The sequence below is a fragment of the Hermetia illucens genome, chromosome 2, assembly GCF_905115235.1.
Source record: "Hermetia illucens chromosome 2, iHerIll2.2.curated.20191125, whole genome shotgun sequence".
Lineage (NCBI taxonomy): Eukaryota > Metazoa > Arthropoda > Insecta > Diptera > Stratiomyidae > Hermetia > Hermetia illucens.
In genome coordinates, this window is record NC_051850.1 from 33,926,700 (window position 1) to 33,945,597 (window position 18,898).

General features: G+C 41.1%; 1 protein-coding gene across 4 annotated transcripts in view; it reads left to right on the top strand.

Moving 5' to 3' along the window:
- The window catches only part of LOC119650256 (putative uncharacterized protein DDB_G0271606), a 41,373-nt gene that overhangs the window by 11,267 nt on the left and 11,208 nt on the right, over nt 1-18,898 (top strand). For 2 of the 4 annotated variants that reach the window (XM_038052848.1, XM_038052849.1), the window contains exons 2-3: nt 5,999-6,084; nt 6,162-8,863. In XM_038052848.1, coding sequence (XP_037908776.1) covers nt 6,199-8,863 — 2,665 coding nt within the window. In that variant the 5' untranslated portion in view covers nt 5,999-6,084; nt 6,162-6,198. The remainder of the gene's footprint in view (nt 1-5,998; nt 6,085-6,161; nt 8,864-18,898) is intronic. The other 2 variants (XM_038052850.1, XM_038052851.1) reach the window with 1 other exon arrangement.

The following is an 18,898-nucleotide window of genomic DNA, read 5'->3' on the forward strand; positions in this document are numbered from 1 at the left end:
GAAGAAACACTCTGAGCTTAAACAAACCAATGGGCTAGACATAAATTTATCCAACATCGTGCTGAATAGCATGGAATCGTAGATCTAGGAGGCTATCCAACAAAACATTTCGCCTATGCAGGCGATATAAATATTCTGGCATTCCACACCAAAAAATCTTGTTGAACTTAGCTGAGAGTCACGAGAACAGTCATCCTAAGAGTAAGGCGAAAATTATGATGCAGTCTAGCAAATGGCGAGGACAATCCATGATATTAGATAACTACAGCTTTGAAACTGCTTACTTCAACTTTGTCCACCTGATGTTACTGATAACGGACAAAACAATGAAATAGAGGAAATCTAAGTGGATTATACCTTCAAATAATTTATTACCATGTGCTGCTTACACTGAAGAACAATAGCGTACACAGGAAAGTAAAATTGATGATTATACATGATTACATTAATTTAGTCTGTACTGTGTTATGACAGCAAGACGTGCACTATAAAGTAGGCCGGACGAAGGCAATAAACGCCCTCGGATGAATATTGGAGCCAATGAGAGGAGATGACAGATGGAAAGATCTTGATATCAGAAAGTGGAATGTGAAACTTTTGGAAGGAAAGAAGCCAATAGAACGACGGCCAGCTACAACATCAGGAAACAGATGGGACAATCGTTTGGTAATACCAGCCAAGGGCCACAAGGTTTTCTTGATTGGGAATGACAAAGTGTGGGTCGTTTTTTGGATTTCACGCCTAAACTCGCTATACAGAGTCCACTGCTGTCATCAATAAATTTCGAACTATTTAAATCGCTCAGTTTTGCGCAGGTCACTGCCGCTGTTGTGCTGTAATTGTACCTGTTTCGTTGGTATCGATCGTCAAAAATTCAGTTTCAGTTAAATTCAATCTGAGACCGTGTTGCATGAAACGATCATTCCATTTTTGAACATGTTGCTCGAGATCATTTTTGCTGCTAGACGTTAGGAAAACATCATCTGCATAAAGTATTGTATAAAGCGTTGATCTTTATTATCGCATTTAATGCGGGGAAGGTGAAGGCTGCGGTTACAGAGCACTACAAATATTAACACCAATATTGGTGACGCATCAGGATTCGAACCCGGTGTAACGAAGTGGAGAGAGTGCTTGATTTTAATCAATATTTTATTCTTTGTAGTCTAATTAAACTATAGAGTCGACGGTGTAGTCTCAAAATTTAGAAAAAAACAAAGTGAGCAGCCTATCTCATTTTTTCCCTTGACTCATGCAATAACGTTTGCTTTGTTGGTTTCCCTAGTCGAAAGCAAATTCAAGTAAAACTGAAAATTCTCTTACTCTCAAGGTTTCTAAAGAAGATATTTGAGGATAGGGATACACATGGTGTCGGCGCTTCAAAGTTTGCATCATCGAACTCTGTTTTTCAGAGCCAATCGTAAAACATTTTGTATTTTCAACAGTTTCCTCATTATCTCAACAGTTTCTTTTCTTCATCGAGTTTACGCGTACTTGTGGTTTGACACCATCTGTTATCTTTTTCCCCTATATTCAATTTGGTCTTTAATCCAGCTAAGTTTCCAGTCCCCCCTTTTTGAATTTAGTATTGCTGGCAGTCTAGGGCAGATATTAATATTCTCCTGTTTAGATCAATAAAATAGAATAATGAATTACAAAACTTTCCCAAACTGGATGCATTTAATATCTAAGAAAATGTGTTTGGTAAGTGCAAAATTTTTCCGGCATTATTTTACCATTTGTATAAAAGGATTGTCTTCCCCTGAATTATTTTTTGAAATTTGCGGTCTTTGGTGGGTATGAAAACAAATTCGAATTTTTTGCAATTTCAACGTTGTATTCAAAGATTTTTGACGCTGGTCCGTTGTCTAAATAGGAAACTCAAACATTCTTTTTGTTTTGGAGCCAGTTTAACATCCTTCAATCAGATCAATAGTTATTCATGATATCCTTTCTTTAGTGGCAATGAGTATCACACTATATGGGTACTTAAAACGTGGAAGTTATACATGTTTTGGCTAACAGATCTCAATTGTGTTGAATGTGGGTTTCAACCACTAAAAAATGTATATTCCAGTTTTAGGCGATGACGGCTTTACGGTTTCTTACCAGGGCAGAGGTGAAGCAGCGTCTGACGATTTGCCAGCAGTGTGACCTAAGTGGATCGCAGATGTTAAATGCTCCTTTACATAATTTGCAGACCGCAACATGACTATGAATTATATTGAGCATAAATCCGCCCTATTGACCAGAGCTTGGCCAGAGCTGAAAATATTCTTTTTTTGAGAATTGCGGGGTCCTAAGTCCGCATCAACTTGATGCTGTACCGGACCAAATGGAGAGCAACTTACTCCCTCTTTTTTTAGTCCATGCTCCCCTCGTTTAGGGCATGGCTGCCTAAACTGGGTTGTCGAACGTCAAAACGAACTCGTCGCGCGCCGCTCTTGGCTAGACGAAAGGCTTTAGTCAAGCCAAGGAGATCAAGAAGTGTCGTCTTGGACCATTATAGCGGCGTTCCTGTGCCACATTTCGAGCATCACATTGGACTGCGGGTGATACGCAGTTTTAAAGCCGAGGAGTTTGCCCAACTCTGAGAAAAAAGAGGACTCAGACCGAATTGCCTGGTCGGTGATTATAATTGCCGGCACATAGAAGTGTAGAATCTATTCTCGACAGTGGGCCTCTGCACAAGATTGTGCAGTACTGTCCTTCAGAGTTCCTTCAGTTCAGGCCTCGGCGTGAATCTATTGATGATTGTGACGCAATATTTGAAACCGTGCGAGTCTCGCAAAGGGTCAATGATGTCGAGGTGGATCGTGTGGAAACGCTTGGTGGTCCGAGGGAATATTCCTATTTCTTTCTTCATATGCTTTGTTGTTTTGTACTTCTGTCATGCACTGGCTGATCCAAGAATTAATGTACTTGTTCGTGGACTGCCAGAAATACTTCGCGGTGACTAACCGATTTGTTGTTCACATGCCGCTTTCTGAAATCGGTCGGAATAGAGTTCCTTGTTTGAGGTCTCGCAGTATATACTGGATGTTGAACCGAAGATAAGAAACTCCACAAATGTGTATTTGAAGTTGGTCCTCAAGCTCCGCAAAGCTGCGTTGTCTTTCTGCGCTTCGGTATTTGGCGGAAAATCGACGATGGCGGGGATGTGCAACACGTGCGAAATACGCGGCGAATAACTCACAATCATAGGGGCTGTAGTTCCGTTGAACGGGAGTACTGAAACACATTTTATCCCAGCGTTTGGTAGTTTCTTGATGCTTTCGTCATAAAAATTTGAGGACTGAGTCGTTTTCCAATTGCGAACAGTGTTCAACTTCTTCATTGAGATTGAACCTTTGATCGCCAGAGCTTTCTTCAACGGATACACGGCGACCAATGTTAAAATTTACCCCAGTGAATTTGCTCTTTGCTCTGCGATATGTACGTTTTGTGAGGCCATGCATTGTCATGAAGGAGGGATGAACCATCTGATTGAGAAACCCCGTTGTTTGCTTGGGAATTGTGTTATAATCTGGTCCAGCAACTCACAATAACAAACAGAATTTACTGCTGGTCGTTTGTGGAGGAAATCTTGGAGGTGTCTTTGGAATCTCAACAAACGGTGGCAAGGATTTTCATTGCAGGGAATCGCGCTGTCGCCTTTACTGGTGTAGCTTCATGTTTTAGTCGTCACTTTTGGTCGCTTGTTTTGATTCAGGCGTGTAGTGGTGAACCCCCACTCCAGCATAACGAAACGATTATCTCTGGGAAATTTTCAAACGGTCGATTTTTGAACAGGAGAAAGAAGCCGAGAAATCCATCGAGCTGAGATTTTGGGAATTCCAAGTGCACCTACTAAAGAAGGTATTTCGTCGACGGTGGTCTGCACGGATATTTTCGTCTCCGATGGAAGTTCGAGAACACCGATTGTGACTCTGATTTTCCACCATTTTACCTCTTCCTTCAGAAAAACTTATGTCATTCAGTTTCGGAGGCAGTCTTAGATCCGAATCTCGCCCGCTAACAAAACTTTATATTAGGTGTATAACTCTTCGTTTTTCGATAGTTTGTTTTGAGATACGTGATGAATAGAACTATCGGGTCTAAAGTGTCATTAGCAACTTTATATACCTGTCGAAAACGTCACTTCCAAATATAAGCGACTTTGTACTCGCTTCATATTATTATCATTAATCGCCTTAAATTGTCAGTTTACAAGCCAAATTTTGGTCATTTGCGGGAAGTTTTGCTTTTCACGTTCAATTCAAAGAAATTTGCGGCTGCAGCTTACCGAAAGCTCTCGGATACGGATGGCGAGGCAGCTATTAGTGAAAGAGCATATCGTGAATGATTTTAACGCTTCAAGAATGGTGATTTCAACGTCGAAGATCGACATGGCGGTGGAAGGGAAAAGGTGTTTGAAGATGACGAGTTGACGACTTTACTCGACGAAGACTCGTGCCAAACCCAAGAAGAGTTGGAGGAATCATTTCACGTGACTCAGTCAGCCATTTGCAAGCGCCTCAAAGCCCTGGAAGTGGTTCATAAGCAAGGAAATTAGGTGCTATATGATTTGAAGCCGAAGGACGTTGAAGGGCGTTTGTTTGCTTGTGAACAGCTGCTTCAAGGGCAACGACGGAATCAATTTATGCACCGTGTCGTGAGTGGGGACGAAAAATGGGCTCATTACTATAATCCCAAATGCAGAAAATCATGGGGCCATGCTTCCATATCGACAGTCAGACTCAATATTCATGCCTCCAAAGTTATGTTTTGAATTTGGTGGGACCAACTCCGTTTAGTTTACTACGAGCTGCTAAAACCGAGTGAAACCATTACAGGCGAACGACATCTAACTCAACTGATGTGTTTGAGATGGGCACTGATGAAAAAACGGCTTGAGTGACAATGCTCGCCCCCATCTGGCGCGACCGGTGAAAACCTACTTGAAAACTTTGAAATGGAAAGTTCTACCCCGTCTGCCGTACTCTCCTCAATAGCACACGACCTGGCCGACCAGCATTTCGGCTCTTACGACGAAGCGAAAAATTGGATTGATTGGTGGATCGCCTCAAAGGATTACAAGTCCTTTCAATGCGGCAATCGTTTTCAGCCGGATAGATGGGAAAAAGTAGCGATCAGCGATGGACAATACTTTCAATCATAAATGTACTAACAATTTTGGAAAATAACGCCTTCAATTTTGAGAAAAACGCGAAAAGCAAAGTTAAACACCTAATAATAATCCGTTGCGCAACAGAAGTAGGAACCACTTGGTCACTCATTGGTATAATATAGACTGACCATGAATAATATTGGCAGTGAGTGTGGAACTGGGGGGGACGTAACGTATATGGGATTCGTGGAAATAATTCAGAGCGTATCAAGTCTCCAACAAAGTTTGATAACCAAATTTCCATTTATATTTGAATGACCTTCGACCCTCGCATCTAATGTTACATATTGCACGGTGGTTGTTTTCCATATACTGTGAACAAATGCGTTACCTTATATCCCACTGATTTCATTACGATTAGCCGCTTCACGCATTTTCTGTCGCCTATTTTCTCGAGTGTTTGCATAATTTCAGTATCCAAGTGTGAAGCATAGATCTCGTTAAATTCAGCAAATCTCTGATAAGCTGAACATTTCTCTACATAAATGTTGTCCAGTCAAGAACTCAGCCTAAATCCTTCTTGACTGGACAACATTTAGGCGGGCATTCGGAAACGAAAAAGTGATGTAGAGAAATGTTCAGCTTATCAGAGGTTTGTTGAGTTTGAAGAGATTTATGCTGTACAGTAAAGGCTTATTGGTTTGATGTTACCTTCAGCTCTAAATCACCGCCTAATTCCTTCTCACTGCGAAAGCTTATTGCCGGACAAAATGTTTTGTATCGCAATAAGAGCCTGGGGCCGCCTTGTCTAGTTTCAAATGAAATAAATCTTACATTTCTCGACATAAAATGCGACCTATGTATTTAATTTCATATTTCAATTTTCAGAATCCTCAATAACTTTACGTCTCAGTTGAGATTGAAGGAGCCTGCAGCTTATAGAATTGGTGATGCATTCGAAAAAAACTGCATCGGTAAGTTGAATTATGTGCTTCAAAAAGCTACCAGTGCTCATCCCTTCACTAACTTCACTCTTATTTCTACGTTTTAGGTTAAATTCCTTCGAACATTTGTCTCTAAACAAAAGCATGGATCCATGGCTATATAACAACAGACAGACAGTTGATTATCCGCAGTTTCTGCAATCACTTGTACAACAACAAGCCGCCACAAATCCTATAATACAGTATAATAGCGAGCAACGGGCTCAGCCGACATTAGCCAGTGCCAATTTTACACCGAAACCGGCACATCTTCCGTTAAATTGTAACTGGCAACAATCGTCTGAAGCTAATCAAATTCGCTCGTCCTTTGAGCCGTACCAGACAATTGCTGCTGGTACAAATCAGATCTTTACGAATCCTTCGTATTCAATACAACAAACATTAAATTTAGCTGCAGCAGCGCAAGCAAAGTCTTCACAGGAAACTGCAAACAATAACCCCAATTCGCCATACAGACATTCGGCTGGCACAAATCTTGTAGATTCTTCGGGGCAGTCGGCAAATAAGCAAACTGTTAATAATCAAACGTCGGAGACACCTTCACCAAATACCAATCATATTAAAACCGAGAATATGTACAATATTAATCGGAATTTTGATAAAGGTCGAATAGCAAACCCCGCAAACGCCGGAAATGCCGAGACCAATTTCGAGGTTCCATTCACTCCAGCAAAAGCGTATAATAATGCACAATCGCAGTTTTTCCTAATCCAAGATCAAGAACGTAAGGTGAATGAGACTAGGCAGGAACATGAGCCTCTTTATTTGTACAGAACGACACCGGCGGCAATGACAATTTTCAATACAGCGAGAAATTTGTTAGCCGCGAATAATGTTGCAGCGGAAAGGATAAAAATAGAAACACCATATTCTGGTAATGTGGCGCAAAATGATGTTTCAAATGCTGTTGTTATTACGAGGCGGCCCAGTCCTGCACAGTCTAATAACTCGCAAATATCGAGTCCAGTTTATCCTCCGTATAATAGTCCGATGAACTCGGTTGAATCGCCGTCACAAAATAGTACGGGCAGTAGTCAACCGTCGGACAATCCTGGACACATTGTCATTTATAAGACAAATCAACAACAAGCCCATCAACAGTCCGCAGTAAGCAGTCCCATTGTTTATCCGTATCCTGTGATAACACATAATCCACGCACTCATGATCCGTATTCGGCGGCAACTATAAATATAAAGCCGCAACCCCCAACTTACAATAATAATGCACAGAGTACACAGATCGGTGCCTTACATAATGCCCAAAAGGACGCTGCTACGAATCAGGTGACAGAGAATATTGTGGTGTCTACACAGTGCCCGTTGGCGTCACAGATTCAGCTGACTCCGAAAGTGAATAACCAGCAGCAGCAACATCAACAACAAGTTGTAGAAAATACCGCACCACCAGCACAAAATGTTGTTCCGGCACATACTACGCCAACTACTAAAGGACGACGGCGGAAGACTCCGTTGTCGAAGGCCCAGCAGCAGCAGCAACAACAACAGCAGCAGCAACAACAGCAACAGCAGCAACAACAACAGGCAGTGCAACAGTTGAACCAACAGCAACCAAATGGTGTGACACAAACAGCAAATAATACTCCTTTACAACTATTTTCAAATCAGATAAATTTCACAAATAATCAGCTGCAAAAGCAGCAACAGCAGGCAATGATGAGTGCCCTGTGTATGCCATATACAATTCAAATGCCAGACATTCAAGTTCAACAAACCGCTGGTAAGGATTCGTCGAATGACAATCAACCGGCTGTCTCTGTTACTGTAACTGCTGCTGTTGAGGAAGACCTCGTTGAAGAGGAGCCAAAACCGAAGGTTGTGCTGCAAAGTATCGAAGAAGAATTCCCTGAGTTAGATATAAAACTACCGAAACCGGAAAAAATGCAAGCAAATTCGAATGGTGCCACGTTCATAGACAGCTACTTAAAGTTCCTAGATGAACAATCAGCACCGCCTCAGCAGCCACAGGCGGCCGGAGGCGGGCGAAAAGCTTCACAGAAACCCATTGTCACTAGCGTGCAAGTGGTATCGAATGCAGCGACAACGGCAACAGTTAATCAAAATAGCAATGAGACAAGTGGAGTACATGATGAACTTCAAACTCAGCCAACTGATCATATTGAAGTGAAGAAACCAAAGTGGCGACGGAAAAAGAATACAACGGCCAATGCTGCTACTGCTGCTGCTAATAATACCGCGAATGCTGCTAATGTTGCCAATGTCAATGCTAATGCTAATGCGACAACAAATTATGAAGCTGATCAAGTGGATCAGCAGCAACAACAGCAACAGCAGCAGCAGCAGCAACAACAACAACAGCAGCAGCAGCAGCAACAACAACAACAGCAGCAGCAACAACAGCAACAGCAACAACAACAGCAGCAGCAACAACAACAGCAGCAGCAACAACAGCAGCAACAGCAACAACAACAGCAGCAGCAAGAGCAAGTCTATCGATCGCCGTTGCCGAAAAAAGCTTGTCCTCAAATAGCCACACAGATGCCCACATCGTCTGGCTACTCATCGTCGCCATTTCAGCAAAACTCCCAAGTGAATCCACAAATGCAAATGCAGCCATCACATCCATGGTCCAACTTGAATCCTGGTAATTCAATGATGAATATGATGCAAAACGCTTTCCAACAGCAATCGCAATATACACAAAATAACGTTGCACCGTTAACCCTGTCAACAACTCATACACAACAATATCGTCATCATTTACAAGAAGGTTCGTTTTACATGCTATAATTTTTCTTCTTCATAACATTTGAGTTTTAACTAGAAATTGACATATATCTACACTTTTAGAATATAATTGAGCCGAACTGAGATGGTAAAAACAGAATTTTGTTGTTATACGGAAAGATCAAGTAAAAAAAGATCAACTCAAATCAAAACAAAAGTAATAAATAACAAACAAAAAAAAACATTAGAACGAATGAATGAACAAAAGACATTGTTTTGAGAACGTGTTTGCGAACGAGAAAAGAAGTATAAACAAACATAGAACGCTAGAGAACATTTCTTTTTTGTGTCGCTAGAAATGATGATTTACGTTTTTTAATGCATATATATATAGACATATAGATATAACTATTTCGTTTCGTTACAAATATTCATTTTCTTACAATTGGGTCTGTTTTTTGGTGGACGATCGACTATTGACCTCGTAGGATGGTAGTCCTTTTGTTTATTGTCCTATTGAGGCGTAAAACAGTATTAGCTATTGTTTATTTTCCCGGTAATCCGGCTTGTTCATTTCTTAAATGTTCATCTCTCTATGATCTTGATTTTTAATATTTCTATTCTAACTTTCTGTCATATGAAGCTGTCCGAGCCTTTTGAGGAGGTTTGAATGCAAAGTCTGGGAAAAAAATTCACTTGTCATCTTGAATTTTCTCCCTTCAGCAGTGTTGGGTGTAGTTGTCCCTTTTTGTTGCGGATAGTTTCGGTAACCCAGTGCTTGTAGAACAGTCTCTCTACGCCCAATCCTACACATCAGTTTTGTTCTTACTATTGAGTTGGAGAAAAAGAAATGTCGTAATTCTGATCGAAATTTGACGCTTTATTTGACATACTTAGAATTATTCGATTTAAGTCAAATATGCTCCGTTTTGTTCGCAAACTTGTTGCCATTTAGAAGGCAACTCCATTATCCCCCTCTTCTTTATTTGCAAAAAACTCAGACAGCCAGTTTTCGCAAGCCTCTTTTGAGGCCAACTTAGTAGCACCAAGAGCGTTTTGCATAGACCGGAAGAGATGAAAATCACTTGGTGCCAGGTCCGGACTATACGGTGGGTGCGATAGGACACCCCATCCGAGCTCCCGTAGCTTCTGGCGGGTCATCAAAGATATGTGAGGCCGAGCGTTGTCCTGGTGGGACACAACATCATTCCTATTGACCAATTCTGGCCGCTTGTGGTCAATCGCCTGCTTCAAACGGTCGAGCTGCTCACAGTAGAGGACTGAATTGAGGATCTGGCCATAGTTGAGCAGCTCATAGTGGATGATTCCCTTCCAATCCCACCAAACACACAGCAAAACCTTCCTGGCCGTCAATCCAGGCTTGGCGATGGTTTGGGCCGGCTCGCCACGTTTCGAACGTGATCCACTTTTCATCACCAGTCACCATCCGCTTCAAAAATGAGAGATTTTTTTGCGTCAATTCGTGTGGCACCTAAACATACAGCTTTTTTGGAATTCAATTTTCTGCAAATGGTTCCAAACGGTTTTATGGTCTATACCCAGTTCCTGGCCAATCGAGCAAATGTTCACATGCACGTCTACTTCGATGATTTCGACGATTATATCGGTTTCTACGACGATTGGCCTACCAATACGGGATGTATCTTCGACATCCACTACGCCAGAACGAAATCGATCGAACCAACGCTGTGCTGTGCGAATCGTTTCAGTATCGGGCCCATAAACTTCACAAATTTTTTTTGCCGCCTTCGTTGCATTTTTACCTCGCAGGTAGTCAAGACGTAAAATATTACGAATTTCTTGCTTGGTGGACTCCATCTTTGACGCGCTATAACTTGAGACTGAAACGTACGATCACAACACTGTCAAAGAGACACTTGTAGCCCAGATTGTCGTCTTCAAATCGCCGTATAGTATGCCCCGATGCGATAAGTACAACACAAGATATGTTTAAGTGTCGCCATCTATTGATAAAATACGACATTTCTTTTTCCTTAACCCAATATTTCGAACTTGTACCATGTTGACGGCACTGATCGACTTTGCATTTTTCGCCAAAACTTTTAGCTGAGAGTTTTTCGTAATATTCAGCCCTGCATACTTTTTTGCATATGACCCACTGAAGCAAACTCAAGTTTTAGATACTTCATCAAATGATCAAAAAAATTAGTGCCTCAATCGTTGCAGATAGACACCAAGTAGTTTAAAGTGTAGCTTAAGGATTGCGTTTGCTTTTTCATTTTCAATAGACCGTATGGTGCCATATCTCCCCAGTCAGGTTATTTGGATCTCATTGAGGTATACTTAATCTCACTTAGTAATCAATATGGTTGCGACCCTTCAAAAACCCAATTACCTTGACGATACTCATTTTTACGTTTAGAGACCGAGGGGGGATAATTTATGAGACCGGCTGCCGCCATAACTCTAGCTAAAAGCCTCATGAAAGTGTTCTTAACTCGTCAGTATTATTGTCACAGTTTTCTACTCATCGTTCACCAAAATCGTTGGCCCGTCGACATACAAAATTTTGTGCCATTTCCATCATTGATAAAAAGAAAACAAAGCAATGCTTGATAATAATTTTGCAATGTAATATAACAAAACCGAAAATGACTGTTTCTTACTTCTGGTTTATTTTTTAAAGAGAAAATCATGATCATAATAATAATAAAACATGGTGCTACTGCTGGGACATGATTCTGGTTTTTATTATCATACGTTCCTTCTATTTAATTTTTTATCTTTATTTTCATTTCATTTGAAAATATACCAAAATCAAATTCGAATATATTTTACTTTTCCCCCCTACAAATTTTCGTTTCTGAATTAAAATCAAATTTCTATCTCTAAATTATTTTTACAGAAGTTTTTATAATAACAGAATTAGGCATGGACCCACGATGAGTTAAAATAAGACAAAAAGTAAAAAAAAAACATAGAAAAGAAAAGAGAAATGATTGAGTGTCGATTGTAAGAATTTAATTTCGCTTTAGTGAATAACGTCTAATGTTAAAATGCAATGCATTATCTCTCTCTGTTCTTTATTAAATTGGACAAATTTTCTGAACGTTGATTTATTGTAAATTATTTAATACCAGTTTCTTAGAACCTTATTAGAAGCATTATTAGAGCGTAGTGTTAACTAATAAGTTTTGTAAAAATAAAGCAAGTTCTATCACTTATTGGAAAAGTATAATCAAGTGTAATTTAGAGATACAAATATCATTATCTTTAGTGACGCGAAAAGTGACAAGATGCAGAAACTAGGATAAAATATTGAGAGAAAGAGGAGAGAATCTTTAATGTATTATAGGGCTATTTAAGGGTAAATATATTTTGATTTTAACATAACCCCCATAATCTTAAACGAACGTTCATTGAGATCCCTAGACATTAGATTGGACAAAAAATACCTTTTTTTAGTTGCTCTGTAAACAAAGACGAGATTTTACGAAGTTTATCGAGGAAATCATATGATTCACAGTTCATAACACATCATACACACATACACCGTTTAATTTTTATATATAATCATGAATTGCGAAACGAATCTCATAATTAAGTTTGAAAGTATAAGGAAAGGAATTCTTCAGTTTACTTCAAACAAACAAGAGGAGAAGAAAGTGAAAAACAAAAGAAATGATAATTGTTATGATTTTGTAAAAACCAGAAAGTTTACGAGAAAATAAAATATAAAATTTTATATTTAAAAACAAAATGAAATGTTTTGTATTGTTGTTGATACTAGGATGTAGACATGATAAGATTTTGAATGTGACATGACGGATCCCAGTAGTAGCACCCTGTTCTATTTGTGTTAAACTTACAGAAAACATACGTTAACTGTTATTGTTGAAAATTCGAACTACTTTTCAAGTAAGCATATGTTTGATAACTTTTTGTTTCCGTGATATTTTCCACAGTGCTAAAATGCGGAATAGAAAATTGAAGCAAAACAAAAAAGGGGTAAACGAGAAAGTTAAAAACTATTCATTAGTTTTAATACCTACAATTTAAGTGCCTTTTATTACATAAGAAAATGTGCAGTTAGCGATAATTCAGCATATTCAAAAATCAAAAATTCATCAGCATAACAAGGGGACGAAGGTAAGTCATCTGAAGACTCCATTTGCATCTCTAAACATCAAAAAGGGTAGAAGCAAACTACATATTTTCAACTCACACAAACCAAGGATGCTCTGGTCGCAACCTTGAGCGAAGGTAAGTCTACATCTAACTAATGTAGGGTCGAAAAATCGTGCTGCACTGTCAAATATTTTTGGGAAAGATTTATCCAAAACGCATCATTTCAAACGTAATCGTAAGGTAGTTTCCCATGCTTAGTTTATGTGTAAATAACTTTCTCGTTACCCCTAGAAATTTTGCTTCAATTTGATTAGTGACCGTATTTATGCGTAATTGTTTATTAGATTTGACGAACGTGTAATTCAAACAAAATTCTGTTAAATGTTTTTTTTCTTTTGTTCGTTATTCAGGGAGAAATAATGGAGTAAAAATTCATATTGACATTCATTTATTGGGATCCGCCATAAACTTTTTAGGTTGCATGCTATTTTCATTTTCAGAGGGTCAATTTTCATCTCCATTCTATATAATATTTGTTGGGGTTTAAGAATTTCATAATTGGTCAAACATATTCGGTGGTAAATAGGTGAATATAAATGTTTTAATTTGTTGTATTGAATGACAAATTTTCAATGTTATCATCCGTCTACACGTGGAGAGTCCTTAAAGAGAACTCCGAAGTTAACTACCGCAAACTAAAAAAATGGATCAAAAACAGAAATTAGAAAACAAAACCCTATTAAAATCGGTTTACTGTCTGTCTGTCTGTCTTTTTGTTCAGGAGGTGGAAATCTTGAAAAGACACTGGTGTGGACACACCAGCGTGTGGGATTTTTATCCACTAAAACCACCCCAGACTCCCTTCCTGCCCCGCGAAACCACCCTAAGGTATTACATCACGGGGCGGAGTCAGCTCATTCTAGCTTAGTCACCTCTCTTCTATACGCGGCGCACATGATCGCGCTTTTCTCTTTTCCTCTGCCTCGCAATTTATCTTGAATAGATGCAATCATGGAGTTGATCGCATGCCAATTTTCTTGATGTGCTACCGTTTTCGTCACCGAATTTTCTGGTATCAGCACATCTCCTAGAGTCTCCTCTAAATTCCTCCTTTCTTCCACAAATATCGCACAGTGGAAGAATATATCCTCTGGGACTCCATCGCAATTTGGACAATCGGGTGTGGTCTCTAATTTAAACCTATGCAGGCGATATCCTCCGTGCCCCGTAAGAAACTGGGTGAGATTATAATTAATCTCATCATGTCGTCTCTCCAACCACTCCTTGATAGCAGGAATGAGCCTGTGCGTCCACCGACCCTTTCCCGAGCGTTCCTACCGCTCTTGCCATCTATTTATGGACCTCTTCCTCCGAAATAATTTATATTCTCCGCTTGTTCTACTTTGTCATCTACCATTCACATATGATAATCATTTCAGTGCTCTGGGCAAATAATTTTTCTGATTGCGCATTCACCTTCTCAATATTCACGCAAAACCTATTGTAAAATGTGAGTAGTCTCCCGACGTACTTTAGCTACTACATCATTGGGAAGTTTGTCTGTCTTTTAAATAAGAAAAGTTACAAATCAAAGATACATATTTAGGTACAAATTCTAAGAAAAAGGTACACATGCAGATAGAGATGATGATATTATGCTTTTTGCGTTAATGGTCACCAATTAGCAGCAATTAGTGGGTGGTGCGGTGCCTACATTTGTAGGCAAGTTCTTTAATTAGTCTCGATGTACAGCTCCCCTCGTCTGAATTCATCAATTTTGCAAATCCTTTCGCAATATTTCAAGGCTCTCCCATGCGTTCAAGGTGTGCCAGCTCCAGATTTGCTCTCGTCAGATGCATGTTTTTTTAGGTGGGGTAGGTGAATGCATTTACGTACAGAGTGTTGGACTCCCGCAACGGTACGTCGTCGGCCTACCAACTGAACACCCCCCCATCATTGGGCTAGTACCCGAACCCTCCCGCTCCCGCCATGCACTTAAGCTGTCGATGAGCCGCGCAGTCCATCTGCCTCTAGTTTTATTTTGCCAAGAGAGTTGCCACTCATCTAGGGTGTGTTGCCGTTCTTCACGAGCAACCACCTCCCTTGACTCTTCCCCCTTGCACTTGTATATGGCTTGACGCTGCTTAGCCAAACGGCCAACGGGGATCGCTCCCGCGATCACTATCACGGCCGGTTCAGAGACAGTGCGGTACCCAGACGTAACCCGCAAAGCTCCTCGACTCTGTACTTGCGCGAGACGCTTACGATATATCTCCTTGTCAAGAGCGTCAACCCATACCTGCACCGTAGAACAGGACAGAGTGCGTTGAACTTGAACTTATCAGGAGACGTTGGCTGCTAGACGTAGGACCATCAATATTTGTCATTAGCCTACTTAACGCCGAAATTCCAGCTCCAGCTTTGTTCGCTGCTGCTTTGATTTGCACAAAAAAGCTCATCTTTGAATCAAGAGTCAGCCCAAGGTACTTTACAGTGCAAGGTTGAAGCTATGAGCAGTCATCCATCCGCTTACTTGTCGCATCAATATGTCAAGTCTGCTTTGCGCATATTCAACAGTATCGGCGCATGGAAAGTATTATTTAGTGTGCCTAGAATGAACGTTGAGTTCGGTGACTATCTGCCTCCACTCGTCGAACGGCATCCGCGACTTACATGACAGCATCAATTGTAGATCTCGCTGCTCTGAAACCGAACTGCCGTAAAGATAAGCCTCCGGCAACGCGTATTGCTTCAGTGAGTACTTCTGATGAGCTTTTCGTTAAGCATACAAAGTGGGCGGTCTGAAGACGGCAACTCAGGGTCGCGTCAACATCCCGTACGGGGTGCAGGGAATAGCGCAGGCATCACTTTCTGAGTCTTCTTCTCTATTTGCGCATCACGATGCCTCGTCGGCTATTTCGGCCATAGCTGCGTCCTTTGCTAGGGTGAGCGATGCAATTTCGTACTTCATATAAAAGCAGCCAACTCACTCTCCCTTCCCGCTATCTCTTCCTTCGTTTTGTTTGTGTTCGCCATTTAAGTTTTTTATCAGTGCATTGTTTGCAAGGGAGCGGGCCGCAATAGTCAGGAACGAGTATACCATCGGAGACAAACCCCCTACCGCAGTTCCTAAGACCTGACCTACGATTAGCTGATCCCGGAACTCACGGACTAATAAGCGCTCGCTCGGGACAACGCGGTCTACCAATACCGGTTCAATGGACACTACCCGAACGGAGTCCCGAAGGGGCTGGCTCCTGATACACGCCACAATTACCACCTTGGCAGAGCTACGGTCACTCCATCGACATCGAAGAGGAGTTGTCGACGTCTCCGGGGACTCCCAGGGTCATGTTAAAATTTATGCAAGTTCCCAATTCAACGGCAACAGTGCAATTTTTATAAGTTTAGAGTAGGTTTTCAGAATGGTGCATCATCGTTTTAGGCTAAAAAGATAGTAGAACGGCGGACAAAGCAGTGATGATAATGGCGGACAAAGTGTTGAATACGGCAGTTGGGATGCTCGATCTTCGCACACCGCTCCACTATGCGCGCGCCCGCGCCTTTTATCTTTTTTGTTCTTTCCACCTCTTTTTTTTTGGTTTTCGATAGTTCGCTCACCACTATGGTTTGAGCGTTAGTCTCGTTGCAACCCCGTTAAAATAAGCATAGTGATATGCACTAGTATAGATATAAGGTAGAGGCAACTCGTCAGACGCTGCCTCACCTCTGCCCAGGAAGCAGCGTGACCGAAGCGGTTACTAGGTGTACGCCAGTAAATAAACCTCTTTCAAGAAACCAAACGAGCGCATGATTCATTGATGCAAACAAGTGTTAGCTGGAAGGAGCCAAGTCTGATCAGTAAGCGGTTTGAGAGGAAACTTTCCAACTTTTACTTTTCGTTTGCTAAGGCGGAGATTGGTACCGGCTGCAAGGTGTCATATGCGTCAGAGTCATATAATGGTAGTTGTAGTTCCAACATGACATAGTGTTTATCTATCAAGCTATGCGTCGCCTTCAGTCTGTAGATTGGTGTCATGATGATAACTATATCTAACCAAGTATAAGTGGAATTGATATTCACTCAAGATTCCTCGCATAAGAAAATACAAAACCTTACATATGTGAAGCGTTCAGCTTCCAGTTTCCCGACTTGCTTATAATATATGGTTGTCATTTACCCCTTGGTGAGGTATGGCGCGTCAACCATACTTACGTACAATCGTTTGCGGGTCCGTGAAATGCGCTTCAGATCCCGCCAGTAGTTCCCGAAATGCTCGCACTCCTCCTCTACTGCGTCAAGTGCTCTTGGAACGACCCACCCGCCGGCCATCTTGGGAGAATGGGTTTCACTGCATGACGTAACCAGCAATGTTATTGTTGTCCCTCTTTAATGTATATCCTATCCATTGTCACTTCCGCATTCCGATTATATCGTGTACAAGTGACAGGCTTGTGCATCGACCAAGTGGTCAAAGCAGGATGATTCGGAGGAGAAACCAGTCTGCTCTCTGTCGATCAAGATTTCGAGATATCTTTTGAGGCATTCCAGGATAATTTTAGCTTTTATCTTTGCGACGACAGCGAGCACGCAGATACCCCTCCAATTGTCACACTCAAAACGGATGCCCTTTGGAATTTCCACGATTATCTCTTTCTTCCAATCTCTGGGAAAAAGTCACCGATTCCCAAGATTCCCGTACGAGATCTGCAGAAACTGTATGTGCAGCGGTAAATATCTCTGCAGGGAGATCGTCGAGCCCAGTGGTTTGACTCTGTTTGAGTGCATTGATGACAGAAATAATTTTTTTTGCTTTTGGAGGAGCAATCTGAGGTGGAACATAACCGGATGTAATACGGTTAAGCTGCTTGTCATCGTGGATGAAGCGTCGGTCGTTAATGTTTCTCAGAGGACTACCTACCCAAGAATAAATTCCCTTTCGTCACGGCGTACACTACGTTGAACTTCACGGGATTGCACAAGGTATCGGAGTTCGAACGTATCACGCCCACCATCACTCGCAGCTGTCAATAGAGCTTTCATTGGCTTCCGTTAATCGATCCGGTTGTGAAGCGTCCGAGAACATTTTTGATGGCGGCTACTCAGGGTATCTGCCATCAGCAAGATAGCTCTCGCAATGTCGAACGGCAGCTGGATTATACAAGTGGTCGATGTTGAATCTCCAACCCTGCGAGCACAACACCCAAGACAACACCAACGAACAGTTGAAGCCCAACTGACCTTATGGAAAGCTCTGTACACAAACGATGTGCCACCAATGCCGAGGCGGTGGAAGCTGAAAAAATTCACAAACCTCCCATCGTTATCGTTACAGTCGCGAAGACTGTGTTTCCCTATCACATGTCCGAATAAGGTTTTGTCAGAGCCCACCTTGCATTCAGATTACCCATCACGATTACAATGTCATCTCTAAGAAACTTCTTCTGAATTGCTCAATTAATGTAATTGCTCAAAGAAAGCATCCTTCTCCACTATAACTCCATTGGTACATAGCAGTTGTTGCATTGCAGTGAGAATAGCCTCAGAACGGGTTCCGAGGTCAAGAGAGTGCGGTAAGAAACTGATACTGGATTCACGTTTGCTATCGCTTGGTCTTCCAGGTTAAAAAAACCATTGCGCAAGATGGAGAGGAGTACTCTTTCGATTTAAATTAAAAACTGCTGTTTTTTTTGGATACAGTAGTACACTCTCTTATGCTCCTAAGGTACGTGGTTCATTATAAACATTTGACGGTTTATCATAGAAGGCTAATTTTTGAATTAGATGTCCGAAAGTATGAAATAATTACTTCTCTAGTTCTATCATTTTCAAAACAATCTGTCCCATGATGCTTGTCAATAAATTGCATTAGACAGCCAACTTTCGGCTACGCTTCGCTCGAAAAGCTAGTAGAGTACGGAATCGTCCATCCTTATGTAGGGGGCCAAAAATTATAACAGCATTATT